Below are 22454 nucleotides of genomic sequence, written 5' to 3'. Positions count from 1 at the left end.
ACAAACACTACGTAGGACAAACAGGAAGAAAGTTAGCCACCAGGATACATGAACACCAGCTAGCCACAAAAAGACACGACCCCCTCTCCCTCATAGCCCTACACATGGATGAAAAAAATCACCATTTCGACTGGGACAACACATCTATCCTGGGACAGGCTAAGCAAAGACATGCCAGAGAATTCCTAGAGGCCTGGCACTCCAACCGCAACGCCATAAACAAACACATAGATCTAGATGCCTTCTATCAACCCCTCAGAAAACGAACAGGAAATGACATCACCACAAACCCCAGGAACCCCATCCAGGAGAAAGATATAAATAGAAAGCAGGAAACAACAGCTTCGCTTCACTTGGAGGTCACCACTGATGATGTTACCTAGCCAGGTAATGAAACGTCTGGATATCAAACCGACAGCTCAGCGAGCAAACCTACACCCTAAACCTCAACCTGAGCTACAAACCTTCACAAACCTTGCAGATGACGTCCTGCCTTCACATTGAGAATAACGTTCAAAGTTGTGTGGCATTATCACCGTGGCTAAATGGGACACACTTTGATCAGATCTAGCAACTCAAGACTGGGCAGCCATGATGCACTGTGGGCCATTAACAGCAGAATTTTTCTTCACAATGTGTAACCTCATGGCCCAGCATATCTCAATAGACAATAGACAATAGGTGCAGGAGTAGGCCATTCAGCCCTTCGAGCCTGCACCGCCATTCAACATGATCATGGTTGATCATTCCTAATCAGTATCCTGTTCCTGCCTTATCTCCGTAACCCTTGATTCCAGTATCTTTGAGAGCTCTATCCAACTCTTTCTTAAATGAATCCAGAGACTGGGCCTCCACTGCCCTCTGGGGCAGAGCATTCCACACAGCCACCACTCTCTGGGTGAAGACGTTTCTCCTCATCTCTGTCCTAAATGGTCTACCCTGTATTTTTAAGCTGTGTCCTCTGGTTCGGCACTCACCCATCAGCAGAAACATGTTTCCTGCTGCCAGAGTGTCCAATCCTTTCATAATCTTATACGTCTCAATCCGATCCCCTCTCAGTCTTCTAAACTCAAGGGTATACAAGCCCAGTCACTTCAGTCTTTCAGTGTAAGATAATCTCGCCATTCCAGGAATTGACCTCGTGAACCTACGCTGCACACCCTCAATAGCCAGAATGTCTTTCCTCAAATTTGGAGACCAGAACTGCACGCAGTGCTCCAGGTGTGGTCTCACCTGGGCCATGTACAGTTGCAGAAGCACCTCTTTGCTTCTATACTCAATTCCTCTTGTTATGAAGGTCAGCATGCTATTAGCCTTCTTCACTACCTGCTGTACCTGCATGCTTGCCTTCATTGACTGGTGTACAAGAACACCCAGATCTCTCTGTACTGCCCCTTTACCTAAATTGATTCCATTGAGGTAGTAATCTGCCTTCCTGTTCTTGCCACCAAAGTGGATAACCATACATTTATCCACATTAAACTGCATCTGCCATGCATCTGACCACTCACCTAACTTGTCCAGGTCACCCTGTAATCTCCTAACATCCTCATCACATTTCACCCTGCCACCCAGCTTTGTATCATCAGCAAATTTGCTAATGTTATTGCTGATACCATCTTTTATATCATTAACATATATTATAAAAAGCTGCAGTCCCAGCACGGATCCCTGCGGTACCCCACTGGTCACTGCCTGCCATTCCGAAATGGAGCCGTTTATCACTATCCTTTGTTTCCTATCAGCCAACCAATTTTCAATCCAATCTAGTACTTTGCCCCCAATACCATGCGCCCTAAGTTTACTCACTAACCTCCTGTGTGGGACTTTATCAAAAGCTTTCTGAAAGTCCAGGTACACTACATCTACTGGATCTCCCTTGTCCATCTTCAGAGTTACATCCTCAAAAAATTCAAGAAGATTAGTCAAGCATGATTTCCCCTTCATAAATCCATGCTGACTCTGTCCTATTCTGTAATTACTATCCAGATGTGCTGTAATTTCATCCTTTATAATAGACTCCAGCATCTTTCCCACCACTGAGGTCAGACTAACTGGTCTATAATTTCCTGCTTTCTCTCTCCCACCTTTCTTAAAAAGTGGTATAACATTAGCCACCCTCCAATCCTCAGGAACCGACCCCGAATCTATTGAACTCTGGAAAATAATCACCAACGCATCCACGATTTCCCGAGCCACCTCCTTCAGTACCCTGGGATGCAGACCATCAGGCCCCGGAGGCTTATCAACCTGAAGACCTAACAGTCTCTCCAACACCAAATCTTGGCAAATATTAATTCCCTTAAGTTCAGGTCCTTCAGCCGCTGTTACCTCAGGGAGATTGCTTGTGTCTTCCCCAGTGAACACAGATCTGAAGTACCCATTTAATTCCTCTGCCATTTCTTTGTTCCCCGTAATATATTCCCCTGTTTCTGTCTTCAAGAGCCCAATTTTAGTCCTAACCATTTTTTTGCCTTGCACATACCTAAAAAATGCTTTTACTATCCTCCTTTATATTATTGGCCCACTCAACCATTATCTCCCACTCAACCATTCCCATCAAGCTAGGGGATCAATCCTAGTTCAATGAAGAGTGCAGGATTATTCCCATCCTCAATGATGGAAGAGCCCAGCACATCAGTGCAAAAGATAAGGCTGAAGCTTTCACAGCAACCTTCAGCCAGAAGTGCTGAGTGGGTGATCCATCCAGTGGTCTCCAGCATCACAGGTACCAGTCTTCAGCCAATTTGATTCATGCCACATGCAATTAAGAAGCAATTGGAGACACTGGATACTGCAAAGGCTATGGGCCTCATCTTAGCATCTCTCCTGAAAGACGGCACTTTGAACAATGCAGCCCTCCCTCCAGTGCCTCAGACTTAACTTTTGCCCTCATGTTCTGGAATGGGAGTTGAGCCCAAAACCTTGTGACTCAGAGGGCAGGGTGCTGTCACAGATTGTCTAGTGTTTATATTTACAGATAACTAAAATTATAGATAGGATAGTGAAGAAGGCGTTTGGTATGCTTTCCTTTATTGGTCAGAGTACTGAGTACAGGAGTTGGGAGGTCATGTTGCAGCTGTACAGGACATTGGTTAGGCCACTGTTGGAATATTGCATGCAATTCTGGTCTCCTTCCTATCAGAAAGATGTTGTGAAACTTGAAAGGGTTCAAAAAAGATTTACAAGGATGTTGCCAAGGTTGGAGGATCTGAGCTACAGGGAGAGGCTGAACTGGCTGGGGCTGTTTTCCCTGGAGCGTCGGAGGCTGAGGGGTGACCTTATAGAGGTTTACAAAATTATGAGGGGCATGGATAGGATAAATAGACAAAGTCTTTTCCCTGGGGTTGGGGAGTCCAGAACTAGAGGGCATAGGTTTAGGGTGAGAGGGGAAAGATATAAAAGAGACCTAAGGGGCAACCTTTTCACGCAGAGGGTGGTACGTGTATGGAATGAGCTGCCAGAGGATGTGGAGGAGGCTGGTACAATTGCAACATTTAAGAGGCATTTGGATGGGTATATGAATAGGAAGGGTTTGGAGGGAGATGGACTGGGTACTGGCAGGTGGTACTAGATTGGGTTGGGATATCTGGTCGGCATGGATGGGTTGGACCGAAGGGTCTGTTTCCATGCTGTACATCTCTATGACTCTATTAACAAGGGAAAATTTTAAAATGTTAGTCTTAAGTAGAGGGCTAGTACACAAAAGGGAGCAAGTTTTGCTACAGATAAACAAGCCCCTATAAAACCATGTTTGATGTAATGTATTTGATTATGAGCAAAAACCTTGGAAAGGGATGTATTGACCTTGATTGGATTGCAGGGTAGATTCAAATCTCTCTGACAAAAAGCAATGTATGCTAACACAATTGAGATTGATAGAATTTTTACTAGTCTCAGATATTAAGGGGAAATGGGACTGAAGTGGATGATAGATTTAGTAACATATCAGTTATATTCTGACTGAATCGCAGAACAGGTTTGAAGCACTAAATGGCTTGTGCCTGTTCTTAAATATGATTTAGTTACACTGAAGCAATACGTAGCTATGCTGACATCTTTATAATGACAGCTTTTTACATGTTAAATCTCCAGTCATTCTCTTCATTAATATTGTATTGGGCATAAGGCAGCAATGTAAAATTATCCTCCAACATTGTCAAGTCAAACTCATCAACAAACAAAGCAAGTATAGAAAGAAAAAGGTCAAGGAGTGGTTGGAGGCATTGGATAGTGCAAAAACGAGGGCCCTGATAACATTCCAGCAATAGTACTGAAGACTTGAGCTCCAGAACTTGCCACTCCCATAGCCAAGAAGTTGCAGTACAGATAGACAACTAGCTTCCATCTGATAATGTGGAAAATTGCCCTGCACATAAAAAGCAGGATAAATCCAACTCGGCCAATTACCACCCCATCAGTCTACTCTTAATCATCAGTAAAGTGATGGAAGGTGTCATCAACAGGGCTATCAGGCAGCATCTGCTCAGCAATAACCTGCGCGGTGAGGCCCAATTTGGGTTCCACCAGGTCGACTTAGCTCCTGACCTCATTACAGCCATGGTTTAAACATATATAACAGAACTGAATTCCAGAGGTGAAGTGAGAGTGACAGCCCTTGACATCAAAGCCATATTTGACCAAGTGTGTCATGAAGGACCCCTTGCAAAACTGGAATCAACTGGTATCGGGGCAAATTCTCCAGTGTTTGGAGTCATACCTGGCATATAGGAAGATGGTTGTGATTGTTGGAGGTCAGTCATCTCAACTCCAGGACATCTCTACACGAGTTCCTCAGGATAGTGTCCTAGGCCCAACTTTTTTCAGCTGCCTCATCAATGACCATCCCTCCATCGTAAAATCAGAAGTGGGGGTGTTTGCTGATGATTGTACAATGTTCAACACCATTTGTGACTCCCCAGGCACGGAAGCAGTCCACGTCTAAATGCGACAAGATCTGGACAATATCCAGACTTTGCATTTGTGCCACACAAATGCCAGGTAATGAATCTCTCCAACAAGAGACAATCTAACCAACAGCTCTTGACATGCAGTAACATTACCATCGCTGAATCTGCTGCTAACAACATACTTGACGTTACCATTGACCAGAAACTCAACTCAACTTGCCACATAAACACAATGGCTACAAGAGCTGGTCAGAGGTTAGGGATACTGCGGCGAGTAGCTCACCTTCTGACTCCCAAAAGTCTGTCCACCATCCACAAGGCAACAGTCAGGTATGTGATGGAATACTCCTCACTTGTCTGGATGGATGCAGCTCCAACAACCTAAAAAAAGCTTGACATTATCCTGGACAAAACAGTCGGCTTGATTAGCACCACATCCACAAGCATCCACTTCCTGTACAACCACCAATGCTCAGTAGCAGCTGTGTGTACTGTCGGCAAGATGCACTGCAGAAATTCACCAAAGTTCCTTAGACAGCACCTTCCAAACCCAACACTTCCATCTAGAAGGACAAGGGCAGCAGAAACATGGGAACACCACCCCCTGCAAGTTCCCCTCCAAGCCACTCACCATCCTGACTTGGAAATATATCGCCGTTCCTTCAGTTTTGCTGGATCAAAAGTCCTGAAATTCTCTCCCTAAGGGCATTGTGGGTCTACCAACAGCACCTGGATCACGGAGGTTCAAGAAGGCAGCTCACCAAGCACCTTTTCATGAGCGACTAAGGATGGGCGATAAATGCTGGCCCATCCAGCAACACCCACATCCAATGAGTGAATAAAAAAACCTTCCTCCTTAGCTTCATGACCTGACTATTCCAGTGCATGTCTAGCTAGTCCCCACATGCTACCCTCCATAAACTTGAGGCTTTGAAATTCACTTCCATATCTCTCTGCCTCTCCATTTCCCTCTCTGCCTTTAAGATAGCTCTCAAAGAAAAACATCTTTCACCAATCTTCTGTCCATCTTCTCAAATATTGCAGTGCATGTCTAATTTTGTTTTATGGCTTTGTTTCTGTGACGTACTTTAAAACATTTTATTACATCCAAGGGGCTACATAAATATAAGTTTGAAGTTGTTGTTATGGGGAGGTGGTGGCATACTGGTAATATCAGTGGGTAATGGACTAATGTTCTGAGGACATTGATTCCAATCTTATCACAGCAGCTTGGATGAAAAAGCTGGCCTAATGGCACCTATATGACCACAGTCACTTGTTGTAATAATACGAATGTCTCTTCACTAATGTCTTTTCAGGAACGAAATCTGCCATCCTTAGCAGATCTACATGTGATTTCAAACATAATGCAATATTAATGACTCTTTACTGCCCACTGGGCAATTAGAAATGTACAAAAATATTGGTCTAGTCTGCAACACTTACATGCCATGAAGTATATTTTTAAGAAATCTCATACATTGTGCCAGCAATTATTCAGCTTTCCGTCACAGAGCAGAAGAAGAATCATATTGCACTCAAAATGCTAACTCTGCTTCTCTCTCCACCTGACCTGTTGGGTTTCCCTTTGTCTTGAAATGTGCCTTGCTATCAATTTATGCTTAAATTCCAACACAGATATACCCCAGAGGACTTCCTCAAGAAGAGATTAAGAAGTTGGGAATAATCCTTACCGTGTACACCAATGATGATATCAGCCAGTGGAACATAACAGATCCTGATGTACTTGCAGAAGCAGTACAGAACACTGGAAGTGCTGTAATGGTAAGGAGCTGCAGTGGGTTTACAAACTCTCACTTAAATGGTATAATAATTCCTGTGTCATAGGAATAGACCCTTCAGCCCCTTCAGCCAATTTAGTCATTCCGTTAGATCACAGCAGATCCATATAACTTTTGTTCATCAGGAATAAAATTCTACTATCCTAGAACTGTACAATTCAGCCCATTGAGACTGAGATTGTTTTATTTTGAAGTTGCTCTCCTCCCACCTCCTGCATACTCCTATCCTTAAATTCTTTCTCCTGTGAATATTGGTCTGAATCCCTGATGAAGATTGCTACTCAATCTGTAATCATTGCTGCAATGAGGCAGGATACTCCAAATCTCGACCGCTCGTTGTATGAGAAACATTGCCTCCCAATTGCCTCTGTTTCATTTGCAAATCGCTTTGAGTCTGAACCAATCTCTAATTTGAAATATCTTTCTGGTTTCAGACTATTGCATTGCAGTCACACTATCTGAAAGGACTTGGGGTATTAGATGCAACTGCATTAAATGTAATTGATGGCCCAATGCTGTGTACAGCCAGTGAAGAGAAACTAGAAACCATTTCTCGCACTGAGCTCAGGTGAGTGTTGCATTCTCTGAGATGTATCATTTTAGCACATCTCTGATGTAGGCTTTGCCTCCAACTAAGCTGGAGTCTGGCATCTTTACACCCTCAGGCACACGATCTGAGACAGTGAAGGTATATTGAGTATCTTTTAACAGTACACTGACATACCATCCTTGAGATGTGGCACTGAAGCCTGTATTCTTCAGGGTTAAGCATTAGCACTTTTCTTTGTAGCTCAGTTGGCTCGATGAGTGGAGTTTGGTGCAAAATAAAGCCAACTGCATGGGTTCAAACCCCTTACTGGTTGTGGTAGTTCAAGGGGTTCTGCCTCCTCCCCTTATCCCACACTTGTGGACTGGTTTCCCTTCAGCCAGACCTAACTGATTAACTCTCTTTAGTGGAGAGAGGTGTCTATGGTCCTTGATGGCTCCTCACCTTTCACTTCTTTGCCAGTTCAGCCTGTCCAGTAAAAATACACAAAAGCATCTGATAAAGAGCTGGAAGCATGCACAACAACAAATGTTGACTTTTACCACAACTTGACTTCGAGCCTGGGCAGCGTTAAACCTGAGGATTCCAGAAAGTGTCAGATAAAACATTACAGTCGCAACTATGATAGCAATTAACAGCTAAGGAGCATTTCATGTGAGCAGGTGGCTCCTTGTTCAGGGGGTCAAATTAAACACTTCCGTAATGGGTAGGATTATCATAAATGTTTCTAAGAAAAGCACTTACCTTTACAGAGCACAACCTCGGTATATCCTAAAGTGTTGATGCTATTGACAAATACAATAGGCAATTTCTGCACAGCAAGTTTCCACACAAAACAGAGAAAATCACCAGGTAATAAGCTTTAGTGATGTTGGTCAAGGAGCCAATATTGGCCAGGGAGAATGTCTCTGTTGTTCCTGGAATAGTGCTATGGAATTGTTTACAAAGAGTCATACAGCATGGAAATAGGCCAGTCAGTCCAACACATCCATGCTGACGAGATATCCCAAACTTAACTAGTGTCATTTACCTGCATTTGGTCCATATCCCTCTAAAACTTTCCTGCTCACATAACTGTCCAAATGTCTTCTAAATGTTGTAATTATACCCACCTCTACCAACTTCTCTGCCAGTTCATTCCATGCATGCTCTACCCTCTGTGTGAAAAGTTTGTCAGACAGGATCTTCATTTAACATCTCTTAAAGTTGGCACATCTGACAATACAGTCCTCCCTCAGTGCTGAACTGAAGTGTATTCAGTTCCCCCAGTGTAAGACTGACACCTATAACCTTGTGACGCAGAGACAAGTGTGCCCCTTGCCATTGCTGTGTGATGGTTTTGTTTCTAATCTCTTTTTATGGTCTGCACATTGTTGTCTCCAACTCATATGTAAGCAAATAATTGTTATTGAATCTGTTGCTACATATGTTCAAACTTGTATATCTTCTGCCTAATGGAAAAGGGTGGAAGAGAGTATAATCAGGGTGGGAGGGGTCTTTGATTATGTTCATTGCTTACCCAAGGCAGTGGGAAGTGTAGATGGTGTCAATGGATGGAAGGCTGGTTTGTGCGATGGACTGGACTGTATTTGCAACTCTCTGTATTTTCTTGCAGTCTTAGGAAGACTAGTTGCCAAACCACACTGTGAAGCATCCAGAGAGGATGCTTTTTATGGTGTATCTATAAAAATTGGCAAGAGTCCTTTCAGACATGCTGAATTTCCTAACCCTTCTGAGGAAGTAAAGCCATTGTTGTGCTTTCTTGACATGTTGTGTCGACATGGACCAGGACAGATTGTTGGTGATCACCACTCCCAGGAACGTGACGCTCTTGACCATCACCACCCCAGTACCATTGATACAGACAGAGGTGTGCCCTCCACTCCACTTCCTGAAGTCAGTGACCAGCTCCTTCGTTTTGATGATGGAGATTTGTAGTCTTTGTACCCGTCTTGGAAACGAACATCCCCCTCCATCACCTCATTAATAAGATACATATCAACATTTTAAACCAAAATGAGGGCGCCGACCCCATCTGGGGTCACGAGCTCCATGGTAACAATGGCTGCTGTGGGTGTCTGACCGAGTTCAGCTCTAAAAGGCAGCCATTCTCAGGACAATCCAGTGCCCCAGCTCTCACAGATCTCTATCCTGCACCCATTGGGGTCCTTCCATCTCCATTCTCACAGATCTGTACCAGCTCCCCACATTCACCATTCTCTCAAATCTCAATGAGTGGTCAGAACAGTTTTCAAGGCTCAAGAATGGGGCCATGGTTTGAAAATGTTTGGAAAACACTGTCGTAAACTCTAATTAACTTGCCTCTCGAATGGTGAGCCCTGGTTCCCCACTGTGCGCATTCGCTAACCATTGCGTTAAATGGTTAGTGAATCAAATCTGCAGTCGAAGCCATGTTTCTCTGGTTTCTTCAAAAGCACGGTGCCCCCTAGTGAAGTCTACATGGTGTGTTCAAGTAACCAGCTTAAAGGTTAGACTGTTACTACTGACCCAAGGCAAGGCATGGACTAATGAGGTTCTCTGTAAAATGAGAAGGAAATAGCTCCTCATTTTGAACTAAGGGAATATGACTGGTTTAGTCAACATACACAGTACCATCATTCTAAAAAAGGGTTTTAACAAAATGTCCTAACCATTCTGTCACAGGAAAGTGAAGCCAATTGATATTTCTGCATGTTCTCAGGCAAAGAAAGAAATAATTTTTGGGATTGCTAAACATGCATTCCAGCATCACACTGCTAACCGGCAAACCTATTATAACTTGATCAAACCGTACCTTGGTAAGTAATATTACAATCTGACAAATTTAGTGTCTAGATTAATTTTTGAGGATATTGTTAAAGTTGAAATATTTAACAACATTCACAATATTTAATAATTGCAATATTTCTGCTCTTCTTTCTGAATTTTTTTATAGTGGTTTTTAATTAACATGTATTCATGTTCAGACACTCACATTCACCTTCAGAGACACATGCTGCATGTGCTGACACACATTCACATACACATAGACTTTAACAGATATGTATGCAAACACACATTTATAGACACATTCACACACCATTCACATACACACACTCACATGTAAACATGCACACAAATATATTCCCATGCACACACTTACATTCACACATAGGCACCACACTTCCACACACGTGTACATGAGCAATCACACATACACACATTTCAGGCAAATGCACGCGCACACAATCACACACGCACACATTCTGACACATACTCACACATATTAACACAAATGCATAGACGCACATATACATGCTGAAGTAACAGTCTTTCTATTTTCCTGAAGACGGTGCTACAGCAGCTGACCTGCGGATTTTAGCTATCAGCAGGATCAACATGGACTATGAAACATTCGAGAGACTCAATCCAGCTGAAGTAGAAGTAGGTGCCAATGGAAAATTTGAATTTGTCCTGAGCTGTGGGTCTGCATTTTTATTTGAAGTACTTTTCTTATAGATTATTAAATGAGGCAAAATAATGAAACCTCCAGTCTAGTTTCCGAGAGTTGAAACCCAAATTCTTCTCTCAATGATTCGAGCTGATCTTTCCAGCTAAAATCTAAACCAAACTAGAAAAATCCTTGAACTGGGAGAGCTGGCCACTCCCCTTTCATTGTACAAGTATTTAAAAAAAATCCAAAGACAACATAATCTTGTTATAGGAGCAGCAGCATCACAACATCATGTTCAAATGAAAGGCTAGAGCATGCTGGCTACCACACCGGCACATGTCAGTTGCCATAGGAACCAAACCCAGGGTTTCAGATGTGGTACTGAAGGACCTGGGCAAGGAGGTCCTAATGGAGAAAGCTTGTTCTTTACCGGTAAGGGATCACAGTTATGCCTAGTGTTGTGCAGCACCACAAGCTGCTCTCCTTGGCCTCACCTACTGCCATTCCTCATATACAATACAGGCAGTAAGGTGCTGATGAACAGCCACTCCCTTGATATCTTCTGGTACCTGCCATAATGAAGCTGCAAGGTGGAGTATTACAGTGCTCCCCTTTATCGGGATGATGGCCTCAGAGAATTCCCAAAACACTTGTGGATAGTGTTGCTGACACCTTGAATAATTGGCCCAGAAAGTCTTCCTAACACGTTTCAAAATCCTGCTTTAAACTCTAGCAGTGATTGGAAAGTAAAAGGCGATTCAAAGCTTTAGCTAGTGCTTGAAATCCCCTTCAGTAAGAATAAGCTCTGTAGCTCTCTCTCTAAATCTGTCCACCTCTGCCATTAAGCAGCTCCTTAAGCAAGGCTTTTGGCAATCTGGCCTTCTCATCTCTGTTGGGCATTAGATCATAATTATAAGATCATTAGAAAAGAAACAGGAATTGGCCATTCAGTTCGTCAAATCTGCTCTGCTACTCAATAGAATCACAGCTGGCCTGAACTCCAGTTGCCTCCCAGTTCCATAACCCATAACTGTCTTGTAGATCACACCTTCAGTACTTGCAATCACTCTGCCTTCACTTTAGCTTTTGAAAGAGAATTCTAAAGGCGAACTGCCTCTCAGAGAAAGAATTCCTCCTCATCTCAATCTTAATTAGACACCCCTTATTTTTGAAACCTTTCCACCTAGTTCTCAATTCTCATGGGAAACAACTACTTTGTTGAAACCCCTCTGAATTGAAACGTTTCAGTAAGATCATCTCGTATTGTTTTAAACTCTGGTGAACGCAGGCCCAACCTTCTCAACCTTATCTCATACAACGCTTTGACTTAGGAATCAGCCTAGTGAACCCTCTGAACCACTTCCAATACTCCTAACGTAAGGAGCCCAAAACTGTACCCAGCGCTCACCAGTGCCCTGTACAGGAATGTTCCTACTTTTGCACTCCATCCCTCCAGTTGCCTTCCATTTAGTAGATGTGCTATCATGTTAACATTTGACATACAAGGATGCCAAGATCCTTCTGTCCCTTGTTATTATACTCCTGTGAATATTTGGATTTATTTTAACACATGAAAGGCCTTGTATAAATTATTGCAGTTGTTTATTCACAGCGAGCTGCTTGTTGCTCAGAGAGGATATTAGATCAGGTCTTCTGAAAGTCAAAGTGACAAAGACCCATCAATCCTCGGGGTGGTCATTCTAATTGCGCATTTCAAGCCCTTCAGCCAGTTGGCAGCTTGTGTTCAGTGCAACATTTCAGCATGAGGCCACGTCGAAGTTCCAGGGGAAAATCACTGTCTTATTTTAAGGCGGAAAGATCATAAGCCAAATTTTACACAATGGAACTGTATCATTAGCTTTCTCGTTATCCGTTCACGTTAATTTTCAATGCTTTGGAAAGTTCTTCATAAAGCAACTCAGTTAAGTTTAGTTTGGGATGTTCCTTCATATTGACCACACTTCCACAAAGAAACACCATCATTTCCTATCATGAGTGAGTTACAAGTGCTGATCATCCTTTTTAAATGCTAATCTTGCATTGCATTGCTAATTACTAGCTGTCCTAAGAAAGGAGGGGATGGACCTTTCCTTGTACTTCTTTGCCAGTGATTTAACATTGTTAAGTACAAATCACTTTGGAAGAGAGTTAGGAATCAACCACAAAGGAAATCAGGAAATGCTGGAACCAGGTCTGGCAGATCTATTCCGAGAGAAATAGAGGTAATGATTCTTCCATCAGGTCTGTGAATAGGAATTGGGTTCAGAAAAGAGTTACCAGGATGTTGCCAGGTATGGAAGGTTTGAGTTATAAGGACAAGCTAGATAGGCTGGGACTCTTTTCACTAGAGTGTAGGAGGTTGAGAGGCAACCTTACAGAGATTTATAAAATCATGAGGGGTCTAGATAGGGTGTCTTTTCTCTATGGTCAGGGATTTCAAGACCAGGGGCCCTGTTTTTAAGGTGAGAGGAGAGAGATTTATAAAAGACATGAGAGGCATTTTTTTTTACACAAAGGGAGGTTTGTGTGTGGAATGAAGTTCCAAAGAAAATGGTGAATGTGGGTAAAGTTACAATGTTGAAAAGACATTTGGATAAGTATATGAAGAAGAAATGTTTTGAAGAGATATGCATCAAGGGCAGGCAGATGGGGCTAGTTTAGTTTGGGAGTATGGTCAGCATGGGCTGCTTGGGCCGAAGGGTCTGTTTCCATGCTGTATGACTCAATGAGTAGGTTTTAAGCAAGTGAAGGGAGGGAGTGTTAGTAGGGGACGATCTGTGACCTGTGGAGGACAGGCCCCAATAATTAAAAAACAGTAGTGGGACAAGTAACAAAACTAAACACGTGCCTAGATGAGGTGTCGATGGCCGAACTATTGCTCTCCAACTGAAAGGTAAAGGGAATATGAAGAAAACAAGAAGAAATCAAACCAGGGAAAAAAAACATAAATCCAAATGGGGTCAGAGCTTATGATCTAAGTCTATCATCTAGAAGGCTATAAAGTGTCCAGTGTAGTGTGTGTGTGTGTGTGTGTGGAACTTGCTTTAAGCTTCCTCGGAATACTGTAGTAGGCCAAGGTGAGAAAATTAGGACAAGGCAGAGATGACAGGTGACAGGAAGCATTCCATGTTTGGTTTTCCCATTGTAAAGAGGATAACATCGGGAACATTGAAGGAGCTCAGTGATGTTACCAGAACTTCAAGGATCAGAATATAAGGGACTAACTTGCTTTTAAAGACTTGCTTTTACTCTGTTATATAAATGAAAGGGGTAATTGATTGGAATGATGGCAAGTTTTAATTGACAATTCAGGGAAAGTTTTCCACAGGTGGAGGAGCTTAGGATGAAGAACATCATCTGAAAATCAGAACCAGCTAATTCAGGACAGAATTTATGAAGTATTACTGCATGAAAGGAGTTGTTGAAGTTTGGAACCATCTCCCTCAAAATGTAGTAGATGCTGACTCAATTAATACTTTTAAATATCAGATTAGAAGATATTTTCAAGCCTGGGATTCAAAGGGATGTGGAGTCAAGAGAAATGAATAGAGTTAGAATAGATAGTAGCCACAATTTCACCGAATAGTGGAACAGACTCACGGGGCTGAATAGCCTACTCCTGTTCTTACATCCGATGTACACATTGGCTGTCGCCAGTGGATTCTTGGTGAACTTAAAATGATTATAACAAGAATACACAACACTTAAATAAATACTAATTAAATTTCCTTCTATGCCATCACGAGAGCAAGAGTTCTAGATCACAGACAGTTAAAAAAAAGCAATGTATTTTGGCTGAAACAAGCCTGAAGTTTGGACTGGTAAACCTAATATGAACTAGAAGAGCTTTGCAGTGTTTCACCGTGCAGCAGGCTGCTCAGGAAGTTGTTTTTACAGGTCTTCCTGGTGATTATCATCTCAAAGTAGATGAGAGAGTGAGACCTACTGAGCTTATGCTTAGAAGAACTCCAGCGGCCTTTAAACTCAGCCTTAAAACAAGATAGAGAAGCTGGAAAAGAAGAGAGAAATCAAGGAAGTGGTAATGTCTGCAGACTGGATTAGCAGCACGGTAACACAGATTAGAACAAGGAAAACTGAGAGCATGAGTTAATCCAGATGATTTCAATTGAAAATATTTCACCAGCCGATAACAAATATTGAAGATATTTTACCCCCAGTAAGCCAAGGTGTAGGTTTTATTGCCCTGAATAGAGAGGATGGATACTGGCAAATGAAACTGATGAAACCAGGACTTGTCTAACCAAAGTCTAGTTACCATTGGGGTGGCACAGATAATTAGATATGCCATTTGGTATTTTCCCTGCTCCAGAAGAATATTCATGTGGACCAGCCAATTATATTTCTAGAGTATACGGCAATTGTGAACACTGTGCCCGTCATTGAATGTGGACAAATGTACCTACCAAAGACATGGAAAGTAGACTAGTCCAGTGACTAATGTCATGTTGTAGACAAACTACCTCTCCCAGCGGTACAAAAAAAAGATAAGAATAGTCATAGTAGTGAGTCACAAAAATAAAGTGAAAGCCGAATTTACCTTTGACAAAGTTGCCAAATCATTGCCAGAATTATTGATCTGGTTAGAGTGAAAATATTCAACACTCTCAACAAAATTCAATTGACTGGGCAATTTGAGACTGGTGCAGAGATACTGTCACTTTGATCGTATACAGTGAAATGAGAATAAGCAGCTAAACTGACATCACCACAAACATCGTTATTTAACTAGAGAAGCTGCAATGTCTAATGGCTGATGAGAAAGGAATGATGTTACTAACTGCACAGGCTACAGAGTCTATCATCAGTAAATGGCTCAGCAGCAGCACCACTGCTGTAACACCTGCCACAGCAATGACATTTGCTGGCGAAGGAACACCACCTCAGGAATAAACTAAAACAGATGCACAAACAATGATAATTTGCACTTATACCATTAGAAGACTTGGATGCTTCAAAGATGACGCATGCAATGCATGACCAGAGATAGCCAAAGATATACAAAGATAGCCAAAGATGAACAAACAGCTTTTGTTCTGAAAACGAATAATGCTGGAAATCACAGCAGGTCAGGCAGCATCTGTAGTGAGAGAGAGCAAGCTAATGTTTCAAGTCTGGATGATTCTTCATCAGAGCAAAGAGCTTTGTTCGTGAGAGATCATTTTCTTTATAGATCATGGATTTTGGATAACTTGCAATTGCAAATGATAGTGCAGGCATTTTAGAATATTTTTTGAAAGAAGGTAGATACACTGTGACTTCAGATGTGGTTGGTCTCAGCTTAGAGGGTGTGGTATTAAAGTAAGCGCATGGGACACTGATCATATTACATGATTGCCGATCTCTTTCAGAAACTCTCTGCTCAGAGACTGCGTGGGCTTCTTGGTATAAACCTTAATTATCTGAAAGAAAATGAAAGCCAAGAAATAGTGCAGCGTTGGGTTGACTCACACACAGCGGCTGAGGTTATGAGTCTGGGCATTGGACTTCGAAAAGGAGAATCTTCAGCAGAACTGGGAACCTTTCCCTTTCAGGATTTGCTGATACCAGGTGAGGAGGGATGAACAGGACTTCTTCTGCTCCCACTCCTTGATTGACCACAATGAGTTTTGGAATATTTTAGAAAGAGTGCTGGTTTGCCAATTCTGTGTGTATTTGACTGCTTGTAGTAATTAAATTGGGCAGAAATTCTTGCGTTAAAATGTAAAGGGTTAGTTTTATTAATGAAACCCATTCGAGAGATATATTATAAACATATTAAAAATGTACTATTACACACCACCTCCCAACAAGGCAGAAACACACTTAGTCCCCATGCAAAATGGAAACACAATTTTGCAGAGTATCAGCTGTGAAATTTGGCCAAGTGAGAAATAATCATCATAAGTAGAATCATTAAAAGTTCATTCATTGGGTCCAGATGTTTCGGTTTTGTTGTAACCATTCATGAGATGTGGGCATCACTGCCCATGTCAGTACTTATTGCCCATCACTAACTTCCTTTACCTTGAACTGTTGTAGTCCATGGCATGTAGAGGCACCCACAGTGCTATCTGGGGGCAAGTTGCAGGATTTTGACACAGCGCCAGTGAGAATGAAAGACAATATCATTCAAAGTCAGGAAGGTGTACATCTTGGAGAGGAATTTGCAACTGGTGGTACTCCCAAGTGTCTCTGCTGCCCTTGTCTCCTTGGTAATAAATGTGACAGGTTTGGAAGCTGTGTCTGTTGATGCATCTTGGCATTGTGCATAAGAGGCAAAGGGAGCAAATTTAAAAGGTGGTGATTATTTGCCAGTCAAGTAGGCTGTTTTGTCCTGCATGGTGTTGAGTTTCTCACTCACCGTTCTAGAAAGTTTGACAGCTATTAGCAGAAAGTCTCTGTCCGCTGTAGACACTATACTCAGGAAAAGGGGGTGCAGAACGTAGATGAAATGTTGATGCGAGAGAGGGTCCAAAGTGGCTGCCCTACTGCAGAATCAACAGTTGAACTGTAAGCTGAAATCCAACCCACACATACCACAAAGCAGTGACAAACATGAACCACTCTCTGTCTTGGTCAACAGAAGTTCAAAACTGTGTGAATTCTGAAAGATTAATGTAAATCTGCAGTTTTTGTGTCTCACTAGGGTAGAATGTGAATTAACAGATGCTTCAAAAAGTGTCCATTATTTACTTATCATAAAGGTGTGCTCCTTTAAAAAGGTTTATGAGCAGCTCATGAAACCGCAAATGAACATTTCACATCTTTATAACAGAATGCAAGTTTTTTTTTACATAAGTCATTCTCCACACTGAGGAGAACAGTAGGTACAATCAGGTTTGATTGATACCATCATGGGAGCAGGATACAGATATTTTATCTGCCAACTGTGCTGTCCCTAAGGATACAAATATTTACTCCTTTCAATGCTCAGAACTACTAAGGTGGTGAGTATTGTCATAGTCACAAAAACTTCCATTTATAAATAATTACATTAAAATGTGCATAGAAAAAAATTAACAACCCATCATTTTACACAACTGGAATACAGAATGTAAAAGAAATTCAGTTTGAAAAGTGAACCCCCTGTTCTTCAGTGTCAAGTGATATTTTGGAAAGATGATATTTTATACTAAAAGAAAATCTTGAAAACAGTTGCACACCATAACTATTTACAATGTGCTTCTTTATTTCAGATTATGCACTAAATAATTTAGCTTCAGTCAAGAACAACAATCTTTTGTCTTCCACTTACATTGCTGTGATGGGAATCATATTGCAGTATGTATGATAACTGGGATTCAGCCTGCCTATGCTGTCTGGCATGTTAAATGGAAAATACCAGAACCTCTGGCATCAAGAATCTAGAGAGCGATATGCATACAAGGTGGATTCTGTTTGTAACAACCCACTCTGGGCTAGCTTTGATATTTTCTAGACAAATCCATGGCTGGGTACAAATACAGGTAACAGCTTTGGGTTGTCACTGGAAATATAGCGAACTTCCTTAGATGTGCTCCTGATCTGCAGCTATAATCTTACTGAAGTGGTGTGGGAACACCATTTTGGGATGAGCTCCAGGGAAATTCTCAGCTTGCATCTTATTTGTTTATATGGTCCGTCAGTAAAATTTCAAGCAAGGTCCAGCCAGGGCCTGAGGCCTACTCAGGCCTAACCCCTGTCACTGCCTTTCCCCCTACAATGTATTGCTGATCATTAAAACTTGGTCAGTATTTACGTAAGATCTCCTTTTCTCTCTTTAGAGTCGTGGGGTGGGATCTGGGCTTCTTTCCTTTGCATGGTGTTTGTAGTGAAAACACAAATGTGTATGTAAAAATAGCATAATCTCATTATAAACATTGAATAAAAGTGACTGAAGAACCAATTGTGACATATCTTGGTTTTTTACTTTGTCATTAAAATAACTCTAAACCATGTTTGTCATTCCTGTTTAATGGACTCCTTATGGAATGGATGCATAATAATATGCAAAATATTTTCCTTGACTCTTTACAGAACATTATAAATACCTTTGATTGTGAAGGGATGCTGTTGCTTAACCAGAGTACACGTAGCGCCACGTTCTGTGCAAAGCGCTGTGCCAGGTTAGAACCAGATTACTTCCTTGAAGGTGACAATAGGGCCACTGGCCATCCTGACTACACACCATGTATTTCTACATAAATGTCCATCACTCTTTCCCTATACTCCATCCTATTCAAGCTACCACCTAACCTGTTATAACAGTCTATGGGGGGAGCAAGAATCAACATAATGCCTTCTCCCTGGGCCTGACCTGAGCCCACTTGCTCCCAGTAACTCACTGTGTGCAGGTTCCACCTTGCCCGCTGCCCATCAAGATTTACAGAGTGAACATTTCTGAGGTGATAACTGCGCGTGCCAGACAGCATGATGCTCAGTCATTCTCTGTCCTCAGCCTCGGATACCACTGGCTGATCAAAAGGCAGTTTTTGAGTATTTTCAAGCATACATACAGCATGCATTCACTACTCTTGTCTGCTCTGGTGAAACCCCTGAGCTTCTTGTAGCACTGAATCCACTTGCTCCTTCTTCCTTCACAGTGTGTCCCTGCAGGGTTTCATTGCCCCATGAGGGAAGAGAATCTCTCTCTCCTCCTATCCACCTTCTGCAGGAAGACCTACAGCAAGGCAACCAAGAAATTGGTTCTCTGGTTTGCTTGTCATTTCAGACAATCCCTCAATATCTGCCACTTCCAATATTCTTGGCATTGTTCAACAAATGCACAATATTATTGAGACTGCAGAAGCAGAAGAAACTGCTTTATTGGAAAGCAGAGCTTTATTGGAACACGCCTTGCTGCTCTGTATGCTGTGATCTCCCACAAGGTTGTACAAGAGACTAAATCATATGATGTTGCATCCGTTTGTGTGATGATGTACACCGTATGCGATGAGCACGTTAAATGATTAAAGAATTAGCCCATTATCCAATATAACATAATAATAAGTACTGGGAATGCTGGAGATCTGAAATGCAAACCAGAAGTGCTGGAGAAACTCAGCAAGTCTGGCAGCATCTGTGGAGAGAGAAGCAGAGTTCATGCTTAGAGCACAGTATGACACTTCTTTGGAACTTTTCCACCAAAGCCAAGAGCATCTTACTTCTATGTTTGAACTGGTCCATCCCAGGGCATTCCCATGGTCATAATGGAAAGCCAGATAACATCAATAGTTCTTATACCTCCTGATGGGGAATACAGTAACTCCAAGAGACCTGCCTAACAAACAGAATATCCCTCCTCTGGAACAACATTCGGGATGCCCAAATGCAATTGGTGCAATTGCTGCTAAATGTCATCTTTTGTATTGACCACCCCATCATCTTGATGAGTAAACCATCAACCATGCTGAGGTAGTGTCAGCTTTGAAAATAGGATTGTGTGGCATAGTCTTCCTTTGATGCAGTACTCTCTTACCCGGGCACATTCTCAATCAGATCTCTATACAACTCGAAATTCATTCAGTCCTTGCACTGTTGCTGGCAGACCTGTAGGCATGGTCAATGCGAAGGCTTTGACCTCTTCACAGACCTTTTGTTCTGATCTTGCCACTGGGATACAAGTCAAAGCATCCACTGTATTTTGCTGCCTTTCTGGAACATATTCTGTCATAGCATCAAAGCTTATCATCTTCAGCCTGAATCATTGTTCACCTGCAGGCATTTTTGCCTACTCCTTAGAAGGTAAACATGTCACTAAGGGCTTGTGTTCTGGGTCCATGTTGAAGTGGCGACCAATTTCTTCACACAAGAAGCTAACTCTTCTTTCATGACCATTGTATATGTCTCTCCAGTCTCCCTGTGACTGCGATGCATAGTGAGCTGGTCTACACTTTCCATCAACCTGCACCTGAAAGAGTACATCTCCCATTCCTGTAGAAGATGCATTAGCAAAAATGGTAGATTGAGTGAGCTAAGATACCAGGTGATATCAGAAACTCTGAGATTTCCTCAAAAGATTTTCTGTTGTGTTTCCTCCTAGCACCTTTTGTTGTCATGACAGCTGGCATTGTGGCTGGTTTTAAGTAGCTCCTCACATGAGCTCAGGTCCATTGCATCACTTTGAATGAGCTCAGGGCAACTAGGCATTCGGATCCCTGCATCTGATTTTGAGATCTATTCAATGTAACTCAAATGTCAATCTTCATCTTTGACTGAAGATGTGAATAATCCAAGAGTGCTTCAAGTTATATTATTACAAGCCTCCCTCTTAAAGATCTATTTTCAAATAAAATGCTGCCTTCTTGAAATGTTTATTTCTGATATCACCATATGCAGAGAAAAGTTACAGTGCTAGGAACAGGGTCAGATTTTTCTATTTCAACCATGAATGGCCATTTATATGTGACTTCCCTCTTAATCAACTTTAAATGAAGTACATTACTCCTGCTCTGAAGAAATGGATATTGCTTCCAGAATCTCTCAAACCTGTGTCTGTCTCTGCCAAGAAGGACAAGGGAAACTAAAGCTTTGGGGAGCTCCATCATGTCTCAGTTCCCTCTCACACATACCCCATCCTGACTTGGACACATTGTAGGGAAGCATTCAGTTCAGTTCAGTTCAGTGCACAGAATGCAACAGTTCAAGACAAAAGCTCAATGTTATTGTTCCAGATGCAAGTAGAGATGGGCAATAAATGCTGACCCTGTCGGTCATGATAATGTCCCAGTGTTATTTTAAACCTGGAAGATGAGTAGCAGTGAAGGCAAAGGGTCCATTCCACCAATTTACACCAAACATCATTCACAGACTCCAGAAAGAAATTCTAAAATTGAACTTAACTGTATCAATTACACAAAAAGTAACCTCTTTATCTGGGCTGCAAGGAACCCTGCAGCATAAAGCATGTATGATTACTACCGTGGGAACAAATTGCTGCAAATCATTCTGACTATCATGTTAGTACAGATGATGTTCTCTAGTATCCATCAAAAAAGGTTTATTGGTGATTTATATTGTAAAACACATTAATTCACTACAATTTTTGGAACAATTTATCTCTGCAGTCTTACTTATTAACTGAGATGCTCTGATTGTATGACCTCAGATCAACAATCATATCCTTGAACTTCAGAGCACTGACTCTGCAAGAATGTTCAGCTCAGCCTCACTGTTCTAACACCAGAGAGTTCCTGCCATAGACAACACTCCGTGATTGAGATCCTGGTGGTCTGGGGTGGGGGGGGGGGGGTGGAGGGGAGCTGGCTTTGGCTGTATTGGGAATGGCAATTTCAAGAATGTGAAGGTGTCAGTATTTAGTGGAGGAAGGTAAGAAAATGAATGCCTTTCCTGGAGGTGGGGTGGAGCTCTCAGAATTCTCCAAGATCATCAGATAAAGAAGGGTTCCTCTCTTTAATGAGCAGCATCACAGAGACCTGAGAGGAGCAGACCAGGAATATCAGTGAGCAATGATCAATATCAAACAGTAAGCTGTACAGAAAACAATGGCACAAGATGTTTTTAACCTTCCCAGGTGAGTGGAGATAAGGAAGCATGTTGCTGTCTTCCCTTAATTCAGTGTACTACGTACAGTTACGGCGTGTTTGCCTTTATAAACACACATTACTCATATGCAAAAGTAGCCCTTCATTCTATAACTGCTACATTATGCCCAAAGCTTCCCCAGACTGACCCTTCAGCTCTCTCGCTCTCTCTCTCTCTCTCTCTCTCTCTCTCTCTAGTGTTTTGGTATTTACATCCCTTTCTTCTCTAGAAGGCAACAC

The 22454-nt window shown here is 42.0% G+C and overlaps 1 protein-coding gene across 4 annotated transcripts in view; it reads left to right on the top strand.

Moving 5' to 3' along the window:
- Positions 1–18577, top strand: part of LOC122560384 (mesothelin-like protein) — a 36888-nt gene extending 18311 nt beyond the window's left edge. For all 4 annotated transcript variants that reach the window (XM_043711022.2, XM_043711019.2, XM_043711020.2 and 1 more), the window contains 6 exons: positions 6549–6695; positions 7147–7280; positions 9924–10057; positions 10588–10682; positions 16062–16260; positions 17889–18577. In XM_043711022.2, coding sequence (XP_043566957.2) covers positions 6549–6695; positions 7147–7280; positions 9924–10057; positions 10588–10682; positions 16062–16260; positions 17889–17983 — 804 coding nt within the window. In that variant the 3' untranslated portion in view covers positions 17984–18577. The remainder of the gene's footprint in view (positions 1–6548; positions 6696–7146; positions 7281–9923; positions 10058–10587; positions 10683–16061; positions 16261–17888) is intronic.
- Positions 18578–22454: the final 3877 nt, after the last annotated feature.

Source organism: Chiloscyllium plagiosum, unplaced genomic scaffold (assembly GCF_037043375.1).
Source record: "Chiloscyllium plagiosum isolate Xiang-an unplaced genomic scaffold, Cpla_swu_hap1 HiC_scaffold_20, whole genome shotgun sequence".
NCBI classification, from domain to species: domain Eukaryota; kingdom Metazoa; phylum Chordata; class Chondrichthyes; order Orectolobiformes; family Hemiscylliidae; genus Chiloscyllium; species Chiloscyllium plagiosum.
The sequence above is the reverse complement of the archived record's forward strand: the minus strand, read 5'-3'. Positions and strand labels throughout refer to the sequence as shown.